Source organism: Lampetra planeri, chromosome 27 (genome assembly GCF_965212315.1).
Source record: "Lampetra planeri chromosome 27, kcLamPlan1.2.h2, whole genome shotgun sequence".
NCBI lineage: Eukaryota > Metazoa > Chordata > Hyperoartia > Petromyzontiformes > Petromyzontidae > Lampetra > Lampetra planeri.
In genome coordinates this window covers 4,686,832-4,705,878 of record NC_136133.1, presented here as the reverse complement: position 1 = coordinate 4,705,878, position 19,047 = coordinate 4,686,832, and the positions used below count along the sequence as shown (strand labels likewise).

General features: G+C 50.2%; 1 protein-coding gene across 1 annotated transcript; it reads left to right on the top strand.

Moving 5' to 3' along the window:
• The first annotated feature begins 1,390 nt into the window (after positions 1–1,390).
• LOC144727898 (tumor protein p53-inducible protein 11-like) lies at positions 1,391–15,095 on the top strand. Its single transcript, XM_078607035.1, has 6 exons — positions 1,391–1,579; positions 5,506–5,564; positions 7,160–7,208; positions 9,199–9,295; positions 10,214–10,315; positions 14,881–15,095. Exons 1-6 carry the CDS (start codon positions 1,391–1,393, stop codon positions 15,015–15,017), a joined length of 633 nt encoding a protein of 210 aa, XP_078463161.1. The 3' UTR covers positions 15,018–15,095.
• The last annotated feature ends 3,952 nt before the right edge of the window (positions 15,096–19,047 follow it).

Here is a 19,047-nt window from a genome sequence, read left to right as displayed (position 1 = left end):
TTCAGGAAATTTAATATAGCAAACAAATGTTAAACTATATTCTTGGTTCTCTCGGTAAAGTCACGTAGAAGGGAAACAATAAAATAATAAAAATATAAAACAATAAAAATCTCACGACTATTCGACTGCAACACAAGCAATCATCATCAGGTGTGAAAAGCACAGCAAGAAAACCTTCAAATCTTTGGTCACCCCGTGCCCTCTTTTAAATCTCAACGTTCGTCCCTACAAAGTCCCACCACAAAGGAGAAACACAAACAAATGGATAAAACATTTTTTTGCCCGAAATGGAACGGCCGTACGCCGTGTGGACCTGAAAACTAAACTTAATTTCCTTCAACCGTATGGGTTGACAGGTATGAGGTTGCATTGTTATATTTTTTTGCGTGCCACCTTGAAAGCCTTGAAGACCCGTCCTGTCCGACAGTCTGCTGCCTAAATTAAAGGCTTTGTCGCAAGGTCATGTGCGTGCAAACGCGAGTGGTGAGGTTGTCATGACATGCAAAGTAAATGCTGGGATTCTTGGGGTTTTTTTTTCCTTCTTGCTACGTATTATCATTTGATTATGGCCTGTAATATCTATTTTGGCATGACTGTGTGTGAAAATTGTCCTCTTCGGCAACAAAAAGTGCTTTTGGTCGAAAGAAGGTGGCCGACATACTGAAAAAAACTGTGTGGAGCAGGAGATTGGTTGAAAAAAAGATTGGCCAGAGTTAAGGGGAAAAAGCTATATTCCTGTACAATATACCATATGTGATCCTTCAGCCATGGGCCCAACAACAATGGCTTGCCGGTATCACCCAGGGTGGCAAATGCTAACAATGGTTTTATGAAAATATTTCATCTCAAGATCACAAATATGTGCGGTAGCAAGCTCACACTGGTAGCTGCTTATGAGAAAAATATCGTTGGAGGCGGTACCATCATATTATGATGGAGAATATGATTATGTTGAGGGCAAAAAAAAAACCCAACGTGCAATGAACCATCCACGGAATATTATATAAGTAGGAAGGAGTGCCTATGACAACAGAGGGCATTTACGTGAACGGTTTCATCCATGGTGGACGCTACCTCCACCTGGAACGCAGCCTTCATCACCCCGAGGCACATTCGTAGCGGCGTTTCAGCCACACCCACTGCCTTCTAGGAGACGCTTGAAGGCCCCCACGACCTTTCTCGCCGTGGCTATCGAGGGACCACCGACCTCGGCTCGCCGTGCCTTGGCGTCGCGGTCATTTTACGCCCGCGACATATTTGCACGAAATTGCACCGTCGCCGCCATCCTTATCATCAACCGCATGAATTTTAACTTTTGTCATTAACGACCCGCGTCTCGTCCCGACGCTTCCCCATCTTCCTTCCGCCACCGCCACCACCACCCACCAGGATGGCCGACTCGGACAGCAATGGCGGAGGAGGCTGCATCGAGGCGACGGGCTCGAGCCCCACGCCCCCCAAGGCGCCGTGCCCCCTGCTCAAGAAGAACAGCCAGACGGACCTGCTGAGCCGCCTCAAGACGCGCAAGGTGCTGGGCGTTGGTGGTGAGGATGACGAGGGAGAGGCACACCGCTCCAAGGTGAGCGGGGACGGGGCTCCGCGCGCGACCCCAGCTCCCCCGGGGTCAAGCACGGGTTTGGCTATCGTACGGCGCGAAAGAAGTTCAACATGCGTGCGTACCAATAATAATAATAATGCAATTCATAAAGCGAGCAAATTTGCGGACGTAACGGCTGCAACTCAGAGGCGCGGAGCCAAGCTCAGAGTCACTCGAAAGCACGTGGTTATAGAGGTGAGTTTTTAAGTGTTTCTTGAAGGAAGGCGATTGAGGTGATGCTGCGAATGTGCAGAGGGGTGATGGCGTTCCAGACTGTTGGGGCTGCCACCGAGAAGCGGCGCATAGACGTGACCATCCTGGATCTTGGTATCAAGAGGAGGTCGTGAGTCGCGCTGAGCAGGCATCTGCCGTGTGCTGAGGTGTAAGTCGTCAATAATGAAAAAAGGTAGGCAGATGTGAAGGCATGGTGGCAGAAGCAGGCGATCTTGTATGTGACCCTGCTGGCAATGGGGAGCCAGTTGAGGGCACGGAGACAGGCAAGTGAGCAAGGCCTGTGGCTGAGCTCGATGGATGGGACGCGTCGAAGCGACGCGCTCGTCGTTTATTTTCGTGATCTGTTTAGGATTTTTTTTCTCAAAAGTTTTGCACCGCTTATGTCGTTCACTCGCAACGATGACTTTGCCATCACGTGCCACGTTATTGTGGGACTGTCTGCGTGGCGTTATCTTGGTGTGGTCTGTGACTGTTTTTCGTTGTTGTTTTTTGCTGCCTTGCGTCAACTTGATGAATCGGATTCATAGCATTAACGTATTACGTATTTAGATTTCAGTGATTTGCTTAGCTTTTTCTCAATTTTGCACTCCCAACGTTTGTTTTGTTCTGTTGTCGTTGTTGTTTTCTTTTGCTGTTGTAACTTGCTGATCCGCCCACGCTGAACATCTGTGAAAGGTGCGGAGGGGCGTGTGGGAAGGACAACAGAAATGCCCAGTTGCAGGCCAGCTCCGCGTTTACTTTGTGGGAAACATCGAGCGACAAGCGTGCTATCGGTGGGTCCCCTAGGCCAAACAATAACAACAACAACAAAATGTCCCCTTTGAGACGTTTTCGTTCCACCACGGTCGCAACGTAGATTTCAATGCAAGGATTGTTACGTTCCCGTTAGCGGGCTCGTACAGTCCCGAACGCGGGTGCGTACATCTCCCATGTGAGTGGGAAAGAACGCGGTGAGACATCGAGTGGGGGGGATTGGATCAAAGGGCACTTCAAAGGATCGGCGACTTCTCCGTTTGTTGCTCAATGCGGCAGCGAAACAGGGGAACATTATATTTTATTATTTCCATTTTTTGAAAGAGGAAAAAAAGGGGGGCCTCGCGTTTATTTGACTGTTGTCAGTTTTTTTGGGGGGGGGGCTTTTAGTTTTCGGATTGATGCTTCGCTTCCTGTTCATAGATTCACTGCGTTCACGTTCAGGGAATGAAATGCAGCCAATACTGTAGTATGATTCGTGATCAATCGTCGGGTTGGGCCGCATGTGTTGTTAAGGCCCTCCACGAGCCGACAGCGGTGGTGTAATTGTGCTGTGGTCAGTTGAAAAACAATTCTGTCCAAGCTGCAGGGAATGTATTGTTTCACATTGATTTCAAATCCTCACCCTCCACATCCTCACTCTCCCAAGTCCTCACCACTACCTCCAAGTTCTCACCCTCCACATCCTCACCGTCCACGTCCTCACCCTCCACGTCCTCACCACTACCTCCACGTCTTCACCACGACCTCCACGTCCTCACCCTCCACGTCCTCACCACCACCTCCACGTCCTCACCCTCCACGTCCTCACCACCACCTCCACGTCCTCACCATTACCTCCACGTCCTCACCATTACCTCCACGTCCTCATCCTCCACATCCTCACCACGACCTCCACGTCCTCACCACTACCTCCACGTCCTCACCCTCCACGTCCTCACCACCACCTCCACGTCCTCACCATTACCTCCACGTCCTCACCCTCCACGACCTCCACGGCTCCGCTAGAACGGGTTTCCGTCCGTTCCATGAACGTCACCTGTTCACGGCCTCGCTCAATAGACGAGTGCACGTGGACCCCCGACACGCACGCACGCAGGTGCCTGCCCACCCGCCCGCCCGCCCACGTGCGTACCGCTCTCTGAAGTGTAAATAGCCCGTTGAATTAAAGGATTTTGAGTGCAGCACGGCAAAAAAAAATCGAACGTGTTTTCAATGAGCCGTAATTTCAACCCAGAGATGAGAGCGGTTGTGAAACCCATTAGCATGGTGGGGTTTTTTGTGTGTGTGTTTGTGTTGTTTGTCCTAAGACCGTGTCCCCGGCTGTCCGCAAGCTGCAGGCCGCACTGTCGTTCGTTGATGAAGGGCACAATGAAGGCACCACAGGCTGGAAATACTTCAGTGACAACCACCAGCACCGCTGTCGTATTAGTAGCCGGCAACAACAACAACACCAACCACAAAAACCGAAGTACATTTTCATCAACAGCCATTCTCTAGAGTATAATAGAGGGTATTTTTGGGGGGGGTTAGATCGCGACGAAATAGCAAGGTTTGTCACGTAAACAAAACGTGCCAATTAGTGACTACTTCAGCTCACCGGTGCGTTGGAGAGTAACCCCACAGCATTTACAATTCGAGCACGACGTTTCGCTGGTGAATACAACAACCAGCTTCGTTAGGCGATTTAGCCATTATTTTGAAGAAAAGTCCATTCTGTTTCGGTCTTTAAATAGAGTAAAGGTGATGTCATCACTGTGAGCCCATCAGGTACGAAGACAAGAGCAGATAGCACGACGGAATATTGCGTAACCTGTAGGATGGTGGTTGGATTACACACAGTGGCGACCCACCGGTCGTGTCTTATTTCTCAGTAACCACTCGGATAACACTGGTCAACAAAAAAAAAAATTCTGGCCTGGACTTTTGCAGCTGTTTTAGACTAATTTCAGGGTGCTGATTCCAAATCTGATCTCAGATTTGCTCTATCACATCTCATTTTTATGCTATCGGCATACCCCATTTTCATTGATTTTACCCGAAATTAACTCTGTCACTTATGATTGCAAGTTGTTGCGAGTCAGTGACTACTTTAGTGTTAAAATATGGTGCTGTATTTTTAGGATAGTGTGTTTATAATATAATTTTATGTAGATATCCACATTTATTTAAGATTTTTCTTCTGCAGTTTTTATTGAAAATGCAATATTCGATATCTCAAAAACCTGATGTGATAGACAAAAACTGATGCCAGATTTGGAATCGGCACCCCAAAATTACCTTAAAACCGTTGGAATACCTCATGCCAGAAAAAGTGTGTTGACCAGTGTTATCAACGGTTAGAATAAATCGTAGGAAGTGTCATCGATCCGGTGCGTGTTTTTGGCGGTTTGTGTTGCCTCCTCTGCCCCCTGGGACGTTGTGTGCGCCTCCCCTTCTTCGTGTGTTTACACTGTGTCTTGCGCTTACGTTTTGCACGATTCGCCGCACCCCTCTCACCGCGCAAGAACACAAATGACTCGCATGTAATCGGCAACGCTTGGGGCGATGTCACTCACCATGCCGAAGGGCCAATGCCCCGAAACGACGCCCGCCACAGTAGTTGCGCACCCATTTGGGGCGGCGTTTCTGTCGAACGTGTCGCATTCTGTGGTGTCATTAATATTACTCTTTATTATTAATCGTCATTCTTCGTGCTTGTGCGCCACTGGAAGCACAGGCTCGCGATTCCGTATCGAGCGTTCCGTGGACTTGTATTCGTGGTTGCGGCCAGCCTTCGAAAAAAAAATGTTAACGTGCCGCACTTTTACCCGTGCATACGTTGTTGTTATTTTTTTGCAAGTTGATGAGAATTTTCAGATTTTTTGTTGTTGTTGTTGCTTCCCCCCCCCCCCCCCCCCTTTGCATTCCCGCTCTCTCAGATAAGCCAGGTGTTGGGGAACGAGTCAAAGTTTGGGCTACGGGAACCACTGGGGCTCAGGCAAGTTGACACACGTCTCTCGTTCACCGCCGCACACACGCACACACACACGCACGCGCACGCACACACACGCACACGCGCTCTCATTCACACGAACCTCAACGCGACCGAACACTTATGTTCCCGCCGTGCGACACCTTCGCACAGCGACGGCACCCGTGGCAATTCTTGATCGCGCGGCGTGCGGTCGGAATGACCTTGCGTTGTGTGACGCACGGTCCGTTAACGCACTCCCCTGTGCCCCATCTACGGACCCAGGAGTACTGAGGCCAGGGCCTCAGTCCGCGGAGTTTTTTGTAACCACCTCCCCCTGCCCCCCCCCCCCGCCCTTGTTGCAGGCTGTGCCTTGTACTGGACTCTTGTTATGTGTCGAACTGGTTAAGCGCCAGGATTCGATTTCATCTCCGGGAACGTCGAAACTAACGGGACCGTCTAAACTAACGGGAACGTCTAAACGAACGGGAACGTCTAAACGACGGGATAAACGTGTTCACCACAGTTCATTTGGCGGCTCGCGTGTGCGGCGGCGGGGGGGCAGAGTGAGAGTGCGCTCACCCCCTTTCAATACGTCAGGTCAACGTGGACGAATAGGCCAAATACCCTCCACAGTTCCCTCTGCCTCCGAATCACTGCATCATCGCTGTACACCAGCACTCCCTGTAGTCGATTCCAATTTAATATTTATTCGTTGGGCAATCAGGTGGCCAGGTTGCTTCTGAAAAAGAAGTTAATAGCTCAGTGGGCTTTGCCTGGTAAAATAAGAAAAAAATGTTTAGTTTTTGTGATTGTTTTGTGACTTGCTTACCTTTCCTATCCTCTACTTTGCACTCATATCGTGTTTTTTTGTCGCTGCTTGTTGCTGCTGTAATGTTCTGACCCCGTGTCCCTGCTGGATATCTGTGAAAGAAGAGCTTCATAGCTCATCGGATTCCTCCTGCAGTAAAAATAAACATTCTGGCACATCGAATCGAATAACCTCAAAATTCAACGCGTCTGAAAGAAAACTTTTAATGAGCGGATATCACCTGGACCATAAACATTGATATTGACTAAGAAAATGTTTTGGCCTTTGGAGTTGAGGGGGGTCTGTGCAGAGCAAACCTTGTTTTTACAAATTTACTGGTAGGAACCACCTGGTTCCACCAGCCCACAGGGGATTATTGTGTCCGTCCGTCCAAAAATGGGAGGGGTGGGGCTGGGTGGAGAGGGGAGGGTGGGGAGGGGCTGGGTGGGGAGGGTGTGAAGGGGCTGGGTGGGGAGGGGAGGGTGGGGAGGGGCTGGGTGGGGAGGGTGGGGCTGGGTGGGGGGTGGGAGGGGTGGGGCTGGGTGGGGAGGGGCTGGTCACCCCGTGGTGCCCTTATAAAACTCAACGTTTAACCTACTCACGCCAGCTTGTGCCCGCCCTCACAGTCGGCCATATTTGCAGAATACACCACGCCGCCGTTGACCCTGGCCATTGACCGAGCAACCCAACGTTCCTACCAGCTCCCTCCGCAGGAATGTGTTCAAATCCACCTCGTAGTTTTGAGCCATTTCCTCGCGGATTATCCGTTTTAACGATACCCCGTTGTGACACACCTCTGCCCCCACCGTAGGTTGTGGCAACTCGTGTCGGCCACGATGTTCACAGTCATCGCGGGCATGGTGAGTTTTCGATTTTCGGTGTCTTTGAGAAAGTGATTTCGGCGGATATATTCACTTTTCCCCCTTTGCGCAGAAGCAGCGTGCAATGATCGCTTCATTCTGCGAACGATTGGGTTATTGGAGAGAACATCTGGAACAATCCGATTCATGTATTGATTTTTTTGGGTTAGGCCACATAATTATATTTGGGCACATTTGTGTCGTTAAGAACCCTCCACCACCCAACATGGGCCACCACGGTGGCGAGATGTTAACTCCCTCGCCTGGTGTACATGAGGTCGTGGGTTCAATCCCAACCCTGACCGCTGCTGTTTATTTAGAGTTTGCATGTCTCTCTCTCCGTGGTTACATGGATTTTTATCCGGGTCCTCTGGTTTTTTCCTCTGCAGTTAGAATCAACATCACGTCTGTAGAGGATTTGGCTGCTATAAATTTCCACACGATGATAAGCCACTTCGTTGAGCTATCATTTGTGGCCAGGTCGCTTCTGAATAAAAAGAGCTATGTAGCTCAGTGGGCCACATCTGCAATAGTAAAAGTTAAAGTTAAAATAGTTCATATCCACGTGAATCAAATCGTGGCATGTACAGTACAAGCGTTTGACGTGCCGATTATTGTCATCATTTTCAGCTCAACGGTGAGTTTGAGAAGAATTCTTGCAATCGAATTCACCCATTGGAAATTGTTTGATGATGAGGAGAAACTACATCCAGGCACTATGCGCGACTGGCCTGTATTGTTGTATTCGGGCCTGGGATCAGGACAGAGTGGCAGAGCATCACGCCTGTCCCATCTCTTGGCTGCGATAAACGCCGGGCCTAGCAAATGTCCTGGTCAGGGGCGGTTTCTTCATTAGGGCGATTGGGCGACGCACCACCAATCTCATTCAACCACGGTTACGCTAGGCGTTACTGTGCCTCTGGATATAGTCCAATCAGCGTCATGTCACGTTCTGTGGAGTACCGCCTCTTTTTGGGCGATTTCACTACGGCTGAGAATCGCCCCGAGTGGTCCCATAGACTTACATTCAAAGATGTTTTTTTTCGAACGGCAGGCGCTGCAATGCATTCTCTATGGCTTCCGGGAGGGCTCGCACTAACGTGCTTACGTCATCATACGTAAGCACGTTTCATCCAACAATATTATTTGTCGCCACCTAGTGGAATCTTTAATAAAATAAACTTGAGTGGATTGTAATAATAGTGAGTATAGAAATAACCAAGATGTATTGTTAAGAGTCACTTTATTTTTCATTAATATTAAAGAAGTGAAGTTGCCTTTACATGCTTAAGCTGTTAATTTATCCATTGCATGGGTGGACCTTATCCTTATCAATCATCCAGGCATTTGCCCCCCCTGAGAGATTTTGCAGGAGCCGCCACTGGTCCTGGTTAACCCGGCAATTTGGAGGCAGGATTGGTGGATCACACAGTGAGGGAACCGTGATGCTCTGAGCAAACTAGTTACCTTCATGTTGCCATGTAGTAAGTTTCTGACGGGCTGTTTTTTGTGAAAGTTGAGTATTCTCTCCTTGCACGCAAGCCCTAGTCCAAGCCACGCTGTTTCCTCCCACACACTAACGAACTCACAAACAAAACACCTCGTGAAAGACGCAACGCACAAGATCCCTGGATTTGATCTTCCACAAAGCTCACGGTCCACCCTAAACCGCATCATGGCAGATGCAGATACCTGATATGCAGATACCTGATACGCAAATTAAACGACGCAATAATGCCAGATCAGCAAATACGAATGAGACACCACGCCGATGATGATGATGATGCACTCCGCTGCTCCTGATGCGGTTAATTATCCGGCTTGAGCCACTTGAGTTTGGGGAATCCTTTGAATGTGTTCTGAGTCTTCCGAAAGTTCCCTGCAGCCAGTGTGGGTAACCGCCTAGCGGGCGGGGACTGATGCGGAGTGATGTAACTGCGGAACGAGACGACGATGATGTGAGTGAGGTGGGGGGGGTTACGTTTTGCAGGCGCTGGTAATCCCGGACAAGCTTTACGAGGTGCTGTTCGAGGAAAGGAGCACTCAGGGCTCTCTGTCCATGAGGCTGTATGGAGGAACTTTGCTGTGTGAGTCACACATACACACACGCATACACACACGCATGCACACACACACATACACACACATACACACATACACACACATACACACACGCATACACACACACATACACATACATACACACACACACATACACACACACATACACACACACATACACACACACACGCGTTAAAAGATCTCCCGTGTAGCCTTCAACGGACTGTTCATGGGAAGTGCTGTCAGCGAGTAGCAGCGCCTATGAAGGCCGGCACGTGGTCACACCACGCGCCTTTCGCCTTCGTTTACACATCGCACGAGGCACTCGCTTGAGGCTGAGTCGACCTAGGGGAGACCCCAGGACCGGTTCAAATATTCGCCGCTGTTGTTGGCCTTGAGCGGGAATCGAACTCGGGTCGCCGGGTTTCGTAGCGCAGCGCGCTGACGATTGTGCTACCGTACCCCACACACACAAACACACGGTGCATACGTGTACATACGTGTACATACGTGTACATATGCAGACAAAGACAAAGATCCCTCGTATAGCTTAACGGACTGTTGGGGCAAGTGCTGTTAGTGAGCACCTCTGAAGGATGGCACGGCACACGAGGGGGTGGGTGGCCAGCACCACGCTCGGCCGCCTTTGTCTCCCCAGTGGCGATGTTTACACACCGCACCAGGTACTAATTTGAGGCTGAGTCGACCTAGGGGAGGCCCAGGACCGGTTCAGATAATCGTCGCACTGGCGTTGGCCGTGAGCGGGAATCGAACTCGGGTCGCCGGGTGCGTAGCGCAGCGCGCTAACCGCTACACTACCTCTCCCCACGCACATGTACAGACATGTGTGTACATGTACATACGCAAATCCATCGTCACAGCATTGGCTGCCGCTTGTCTTTCCACTCTCGTCCACGCCCACCCCCCCCCCACCTTCGCTGCAGGCATCTCGCTGGTGCTGTGGAACGCCTTCTACACGGCAGACAAGGCCATCATCCGATGGAGCCTGGCCCTGCAGGCTTCTTACTTCATCGTGCAGATGGGAGGTGAGGAGAACTCTTCCGGCGCGACATTTCTCGGGCCCCCAACCACCGCTCGACGACGTTCGTGGCCCGGCCGGGATCGTAGGGCGCCGTTCGGCCTCTTGGCGCCGTCGCTGGGTGGACGGAGTCGCGAGTCGGGGGGCAGGCCCCCTAACCCCACGTTGTTAAATGTCCGATGATGCTGGATGCAATTACCAGCGAAACGTCGTACTCAAATTGTAAATGTTGTGGTTTCACGCTTCAACACACCGGTGGGCTAAAGCAGTGAACTATTTGTCTTTTGTCAACGTGACACTTTTTTTTACTGATTGGCTGTATCGGGTGGTGGAGGGTTACGACACATTTATAAATAACGCGATCTAAACCCAAAAACGTTGATTATGAATGATTACGAATAAGTAATATTATTTTTTTTACTAGTAATGGAAGAACTCCACGAATACAGGAAGTGTCCCCGAAGCTTTCCATAACGTAAGGGACCGTGGCCAATTGCAGCCAACGTCAGTTGACCGTGGACAATTACAGGCGACGTCAGTTGACCGTGGACAATTAGAGCCAAGTCAAAACATAACATATAAAAAATAATGTTTAAAAATACATATATATTTTCTTTTTTATGATAGAATATAGCAGAGGTGGGACAAAGTCATTGTTATGCAAGTCCAAGTCGAGTCGCAAGTCATCAAATTCATGACTCGAGTCTGACTCGAGTCCAAGTCACATGACTCGAGTCCACATCTCATAGGTGGGACAAAGTCATTGTTATGCAAGTCCAAGTCGAGTCGCAAGTCATCAAATTCATGACTCGAGTCTGACTCGAGTCCAAGTCACATGACTCGAGTCCACATCTCATAGGTGGGACAAAGTCATTGTTATGCAAGTCCAAGTCGAGTCGCAAGTCATCAAATTCATGACTCGAGTCTGACTCGAGTCCAAGTCACATGACTCGAGTCCACACCTCTGGAATATAGTATTGTCATCAGTATGACATGAGTATACCAAGTTTACAGTCGATACCACATTGGGAAGTGGATTAAAATTGAGTTACAAGATTTGAAGATACAACAACAACAACAACAGAAAGAGTGAGTTAAAGGAAAGCGTATTAAAAAAACACTTAAATTTCGATTTAAAGCTTTCGTGACTGCAGGGATTTATATTCTTGGTTCTTTCGGTAAAGTCACGTAGAAGGAAAATAATAAAATAATAAAAATTAAACAAAAAAATTCTCACGACGATTCGGCCACAACACAAGCAGCCGTCCTCAGGTGAATAACAGAGCCGAGGAAACGTCGTGAGAATGTAATTGTTTAATGTTTATTATTTTTTTATTTCCCTTCTACGTGACTTTACCGAAAGATCCAAGAATAAAAAAAACACTTGTTTTAGAAACTGCAACCGCCCGCCCACCGCCTTCGACTGATTGGCTACGTACGGCGCGCATAGAAGTTCAACGCATGGTACCGTACGTTCGCACGTTCGCACGTTCGTACGTTCGTACGTTCGTACGTTCGTACGTTCGTACGTTCGCACGTTCGTACGTTCGTACGTTCGCACGTTCGTACGTTCGCACGTTCGTACGTTCGCACGTTCGTACGTTCGTACGTTCGCACGTTCGTACGTTCGCACGTTCGTACGTTCGCACGTTCGTACGTTCGCACGTTCGTACGTTCGCACGTTCGTACGTTCGCGCGTTCGTACGTTCGCGCGTTCGTACGTTCGCGCGTTCGTACGTTCGCGCGTTCGTACGTTCGCACGTTCGCACGTTCGTACGTTCGCACGTTCGTACGTTCGCACGTTCGTACGTTCGTACGTTCGCACGTTCGTACGTTCGCACGTTCGTATGGTACGGTATCGATGCGCGGCAATCCGGGGCAGAACGCGAAGCGAAATCGCGCCCCAAGCGTTCGGGGGCCTCCCGCCAGCTCGCCTCGAGTTTGATGTTCTTCCGCCCGCAGCCCCCGATCAGCACGGTTGGCTGCGTACAGAGCGAAAGAAGTTCCAACGCGCGTTTGCCCGTGCGAGCGTCTGCCAAGTTCGCCAGCATTGATTCGGGTCGTGGCGGACTTTGCCGAGGATGCCGGTGCGGAGTTGGCTCACCGGCGGGGACGATGGGGGCACGTTTAAAAAGTACCTTTTGTTGAAAAGTGGAGCTCACGGGCAGTTAGGTGAATTTAACTGCGCAGGATGCTGACAGGCCTTCCCTTTTAACGCCGATTCAGAAGGCTCACGGAGCTTCCTCGCGCGTGCCACAACGAACGCGGGGCTCTCGAAGCCAGACGTGAACATTTAAGACTCTGCTCAACGGCGTATCGCTCGTCCTTAAAACCTTCAAACAACCTTCACCTTCATAACCTCGCCAGCCCCTCACTTTCCCTACCATCACCCTCCCTTGCCATCCCTTCCCCACACCATCCCTTTCCCCCATCAGCCGACACTAATGTACCATTTATAATTCTTGTAAAGCGCTACATGAAACCCTCCATAACGTAAGATCCCAGACGAAATAAAACTTCCCCTCAGTTGCTTTACACTGAAACAAAAACGAAATGTGACTATGACATCTCGCTGGCAAAACCGAGCCCCCCCCCCCGCCCCTTCCGAGGGGGCGTTGTCGGAGCCCCCCCCCCGCCGCCTCCGAGGGGGGGGTGTCCGAGCCCGCCCCCTTCGAGTTCATGTTTTTGTTTTCTGTTTGTTGCGGTTGCACCCGATTCAAGAGCCGAATGGCTCACAGGGCCATACCTAATACATGAACTTGAACTACCGTGGGGTGTGGCACAATGCGTTCGTTGCCGCACCAAGTGGGGGCCCCACCCCCCCCCCTCTCTGCATCCCCATCGAGTGCCCTTTGCGAGTTCTGCGATTTCAAGAGTCAGCTTTATCTGGAGGTTCGGGAACAGGAGCGCCACGGTGGCTAGGAGATGTTAACTACCTCGCCTGGTACGCAGGAGGTCGTGTGTTCGATCCTGACCCTAACCCCTGTATATTTGGAGTTTGCGTGTCTCTCTCATTATCATCATCATAACGGGGGCTAGGAGATGTTAACTACCTCGCCTGGTACGCAGGAGGTCGTGTGTTCGATCCTGACCCTAACCCCTGTATATTTGGAGTTTGCGTGTCTCTCTCATCATCATCATCATAACGGGGGCTAGGAGATGTTAACTACCTCGCCTGGTATGCAGGAGGTCGTGTGTTCGATCCTGACCCTAACCCCTGTATATTTGGAGTTTACGTGTCTCTCTCATCATCATCATCATAACGGGGGCTAGGAGATGTTAACTACCTCGCCTGGTACGCAGCAGGTCGTGTGTTCGATCCTGACCCTAACCCCTGTATATTTGGAGTTTGCGTGTCTCTCTCATCATCATCATCATAACGGGGGCTAGGAGATGTTAACTACCTCGCCTGGTACGCAGGAGGTCGTGTGTTCGATCCTGACCCTAACCCCTCTATATTTGGAGTTTGCGTGTCTCTCTCATCATCATCATCATAACGGGGGCTAGGAGATGTTAACTACCTCGCCTGGTATGCAGGAGGTCGTGTGTTCGATCCTGACCCTAACCCTTGTATATTTGGAGTTTGCGTGTCTCTCTCATTATCATCATCATAACGGGGGCTAGGAGATGTTAACTACCTCGCCTGGTACGCAGGAGGTCGTGTGTTCGATCCTGACCCTAACCCCTGTATATTTGGAGTTTGCGTGTCTCTCTCATCATCATCATCATAACGGGGGCTAGGAGATGTTAACTACCTCGCCTGGTATGCAGGAGGTCGTGTGTTCGATCCTGACCCTAACCCCTGTATATTTGGAGTTTGCGTGTCTCTCTCATCATCATCATCATAACGGGGGCTAGGAGATGTTAACTACCTCGCCTTGTATGCAGGAGGTCGTGGGTTAGATCCCGACCCTGACGCCTGCTGTACAGGCTGCTTCAAAAAAATGTGAACACTTCTGAGAATTTGCAACAACACCACGAGAAATGTGCCGCCTCCAGGGCTCTGGAGACCACCTGGAGAAGATTCCAGGCCACGCGTTGACGACGATGGCGAACAAGTGCAGACTCTTTGACTTTTCGAAGCTATTAACATGACATTTGTTATCACGTTACAGTGTATTATTATTATTATCTGTTTCTTTTTTCTATTGAAAACAATAGTCCCGTGTAGGTGTTCACATTTTTTTGAAGCACCCTGTAGATTTGGGGTGTGTGTGTATCACGCTCTCTCTTCCGCTCCCTGTTTTTTTTTCCGATCAGAGGAAACAAGAAGATGCTCAGTGTATTCGGCACTTTGCTTCGTTCGTCATTTCGTTTTTTTAATGCTTTGCTTCATGTAACCACCCAACCCCCCTTTTAACTGAAAGATTTAACAGAATATTTTTCGCTCTGCTCTCCTTACCCCTTCCCTCTCTATCTACCCCCCTCTCTGCCCCCCCTCTCTCTGTACCCCCTCTCTTCCTACTCCATGTCGCTCTCTCTCTCCCACTCTCTCTCCCGCTCTCTCTCCCGCTCTCCCGCTCTCTCTCCCGCTCTCCCGCTCTCCCTCGCCGTCGTCGTCCCACCCGGCAGTGACGGTGTTTGCCGTGTGGGAGCGGGGCACCGCTCCGGAAAACCTGGCCCTGCTGCTGAGCTCGCGCGCCCTCTTCACGCTCGTCGCCTGCTTCTACCACCGCAGCGTTGGGCGGCGCACCAAGAAGCAGCACTAGGGACGGGCGGCTCCTGGGGGCGAGCGAGCGAGCGCGCGCACGGACCCGCGACGGCGACGCACGCGTATGACGGCGTAACACGCGCACGCACGAACACACGGACCCCGCACGCAGCCAGCAGCAGCAGCATCACGCGAGCTTCATGCCCCCCTCCCCCAGCCCCCCCCCCCCCCTCCCAGACTGGAGAAGTCCACGTCGAGCGACGCAGCTCGTGCGTCGGATAGGGCCAGCAGACGACATTGGCAGGACCGTTTCGCGCGCGCGGATGTAGGAGGACGCGCGCACGGACACGCACTGCTACGGAAAGGCACGCACCACACACACACGCACGCACGCTAGGACGCGCACACATTAGACTGTGCGCACGCACACGTGCGCGTGCATCAATAGGATCGAACGCAGGTTTCAAGCTCGCGCACACAAACCACAAAACAACCACAATCCTGCCCCGCGATTTTATTTTACTTTTCTTTTTATGAAAGTCCGTTTTGAGTTTTTAAGTCGCCGCGTTGCTTTGGTCTGCTGTAGCCACCACTCCAGTCTGGTTTCACGTGGGAGCACGCACGCACACACACGTTTGTGAGTTCCATGCACACGTTAGGTCCAGCGTACGTTGGGTAAAATTCGCAACAACGTAAACAAAGGTTACGTTCCGTTCTTCACGACGTCGTTACTACACTGAATTTTGTTGTACAATCGACTGCACTAACCAGTTTTAACCTGCCTCTGTTTTTTGTTTTTGAGACTCAACACTAATGAGGTAGAGACTACGTTCTTCCTGGCCATGATATCATGACCTTTACATTAAAACTAACTTAGCTATCACGAAACTAATCCTCTGCACGAAAACAGAAATTACTCGTTTTTATGACCGTTAATTACACAAAGTAACGGTGTATTCCGTTAGTTGTTTGCCAACCTTAAAAAACAAAGCTATATTGCGATTCAAACGGCTCACATCTTTGGGTGGATATTTGGCAGATTTCTAAATACTGAAATAATAATGCAGGTTTCACACGTAGGCTTTCGCGACCAATAACATCCATAATATAAATGTCATTTTGGGTTAGATCGCGTAAATATAAATGTGCCGTTAAATCCGCTACTGAAATAGGAGGACTTTCTTTCACAATACTGGCGATCGCCTGATGAAGCTGGATGTTTGTAATCACCAGCGAAATATGGTACTCGAATTGTAAATGTTGCGGGTTTACCCTCCGGCACACCGGTTAGTGCTGTACTAGTAACTAATTTTCACGTTTTGTTTACGTGACAAACCTTACGAATTGGCTGTGTCGGGGCAGTGGTGGGTTTAACGACACATTGAAATAGACGCGATCTAACCCAGAAAAAAACTTTCATTATTAATAATAATGCCGCCTGCAAAGTGGCAGACTTCTGCGTGGTCTGCTGCTTCCTTCCAAGCACATCGCGTGGATCCAACTGGGGGTTACCCGCCCGGGTGTCTGCAAACCAAACCTAGGGGCCACGTTCAACCCTCCAGCTAAATGTTGTTGAACCTAGCGAGAACTCCGAAGAATCGGAAACTTTACTTAGACTGGAGGAATCCGATGAGCCATGAAGATCTTTTTTTTTCGCAGTCGTCCAGCATAGGGGGGGGGGGGCCTCATTTCACGAGACTAAAAACCCGGGGTCACGGAAATGACAAAAGCTAAAACACAAAGTGTCATTACACGAAACAGAAAAGAGAAATCAGCGCAAGAACAATTCCCGGGGGACCGTGAGCGTCGTTTGATGCCGGCACGTCCCGGTGCCGTGAGCCAATCACAGCACAAGCGACGCATCCAGAGAGGTTTCCATGGTCTCAGCAGGGCCAGTGTCACTTGGCACGAATATTATCGGAACGGTTTTAAAATGTGAAGTGGGAGAAAACTCTCGGGGGGGGGGGGGGGGGGGAGAGGAGGGGGGCACTTGGCCTGCTCTTCCACGCGGACCAGACGTGTTGGAGGATAAAGAGTGGGCGTGCCCAGATTTTACCGCACGCCCGCAGCCTGGCGATCGACTAACTGCGTTGTGTGTGTACCCATTTACTCTGTTGGGTGGACGCAGGCGAAACGGTGGGGGGGAGGTGGGGGGGATTTCATAAACTTGCACCGGACCGGCGACTTCTGGAGGTCCACTGCACCGCGGCAGCTTCCTGAATAGTTGTAGTAATAACAATAATGTTGCGTACGTACGTTGGAACTTCTTTCGCACCGTACGTAGCCAACCGTGCTAATCGGTGGTGCGGGGGAAGGACAACAAACTAAACGCAAAGAAGCCGTTCTAAAGAAATAGATTTCTAATCTAGACGATTTAACAGTGCAGAGCTCCCCAGCGGCTTCCTAATATCAGAGGACAAGGGCGTTCCAGACGGCCGCAGAAGCGCCATCTGAAAGCACCGCGCGATCCGGTGACCGTCTTAGTCCGATCTGTTAGCCCAAGGCCGCTGCTGCGAGGATGACCCGGAGTTCGCGTTTATCCAGGAAAACTTTGCCGAGTCTCAAGGAGAGTCCAACATTGGGATGTTTGGCCAATTCCTTTTTATGAAATGTTTTGCATATTATCCTACGAATCCTAATGGTGCCTTAGTTTGGCTCGATGAGACTCAAAAAAGGAAAAGGCATTATTCCTATTACGAATGTGACCATCGTGAATTTCGTCTCCACGCCCTTAACAACTTCTCTGCTTCTCTATTTCTTGGTAACAGTTGTCTCTGTGTTCTCTCAGCCTCTGTCCCAGTCTGCTGTCACTCTGGTTTCGGAGCCACTGCTCTCTCTCTCTCTCTCCCCCCTTGCTCTCTGTGCTCTCACTGTTTCCAGTGTGCACGCTGTCTCTGCGCTCCGTCCTCTCTTGCGATTGATTTTATTTCGCTTACGCCGGCAACAAACGTTCAGGGCCTTCTCTCTCCTCTCCTCTTGCCTACTATAGTCTCACTTGGCCTCTCTTCTTCTGAATAGTGAGCTATGCCCCCACGAATTAAGCTCGAATTCAATCCTCCACCCCTGGATCTGTCAGCCCTTGGCTGGCGGATTTTCAGGTTGTGAATCACAACGTTCCATATCCCCTGCACAGGGAGGTGCCAATTATTTAGCCTCGCGATGCTTTATGCATTCCAAAAAAAAAGAACAGATTTATGAGTGTCAACTTGGGAACACGAAATGGGCGTATTGAAGACGCATTCTCTGCCATGCTTTGCTTGCGTCTGGCAGATCACAAATCTTGCCTCCACTGGTGGCTCTGTCCAGTTGTGTGAATGTGGCTTAATTATATGACCCCCACCGTGCGATCTGGGGCTCAAATCGACCTCGTGGGAATCTAGTCCCAATGCCAATCCTGCTTTTTATTGTTTTATTGTGCCAAAACAAAGCACTCTGCCATGCTTCAATCGCCTTCTGCCAAAACTTGTGAATCGCATGATTTGTTTACATGCAATAACGTGTACACTCGAGAAGAGCGACCAGTTTTGCCTGCAGGAGACACCGAAAACATTTCCACCAGCGTTGAGACACCACGAGATGTCTGTGAAATGTTTTCCCCCACCGCCAGAGTTGTCGGCCGTGCGTGCTGAACAGCAGCGTTGATTTCTTTGAGGACTGCCCGTGAAGGTTATCAAGGAACAAAAATCCCAGAGCAGCTGACATTCGCCCAAAAACAAATCCGCGCGAGAGCAAGTGCAGGACACCGTTAAGACGCTCAACAATTGCCTTCGTGCAAGTCCACGCATAGAGAGCTCTTACACCACGAGGAACAATTGCAGGAATAAAACTCAGCAATAATAATACGCGCATGTGCATCCGCCGTTCACCACCGAACAGCGGTGAAGATATCACCGTGAAGCTGCAGTGCAAGAACAAAAAAAATTAACCCGTAAAAACAAAGTTTTTCACTATAAATCCTTTATATGCGTGTTCAATGGGCCACAACCCAGCCCACATTGGTCTTTGAAACGAGCGGCTAGAGTCCTCTCGTCCTCTGGCTTGAGATGGCTGCCACCTATGGGTCAGATGATTGCCTGCCACCATTAAGC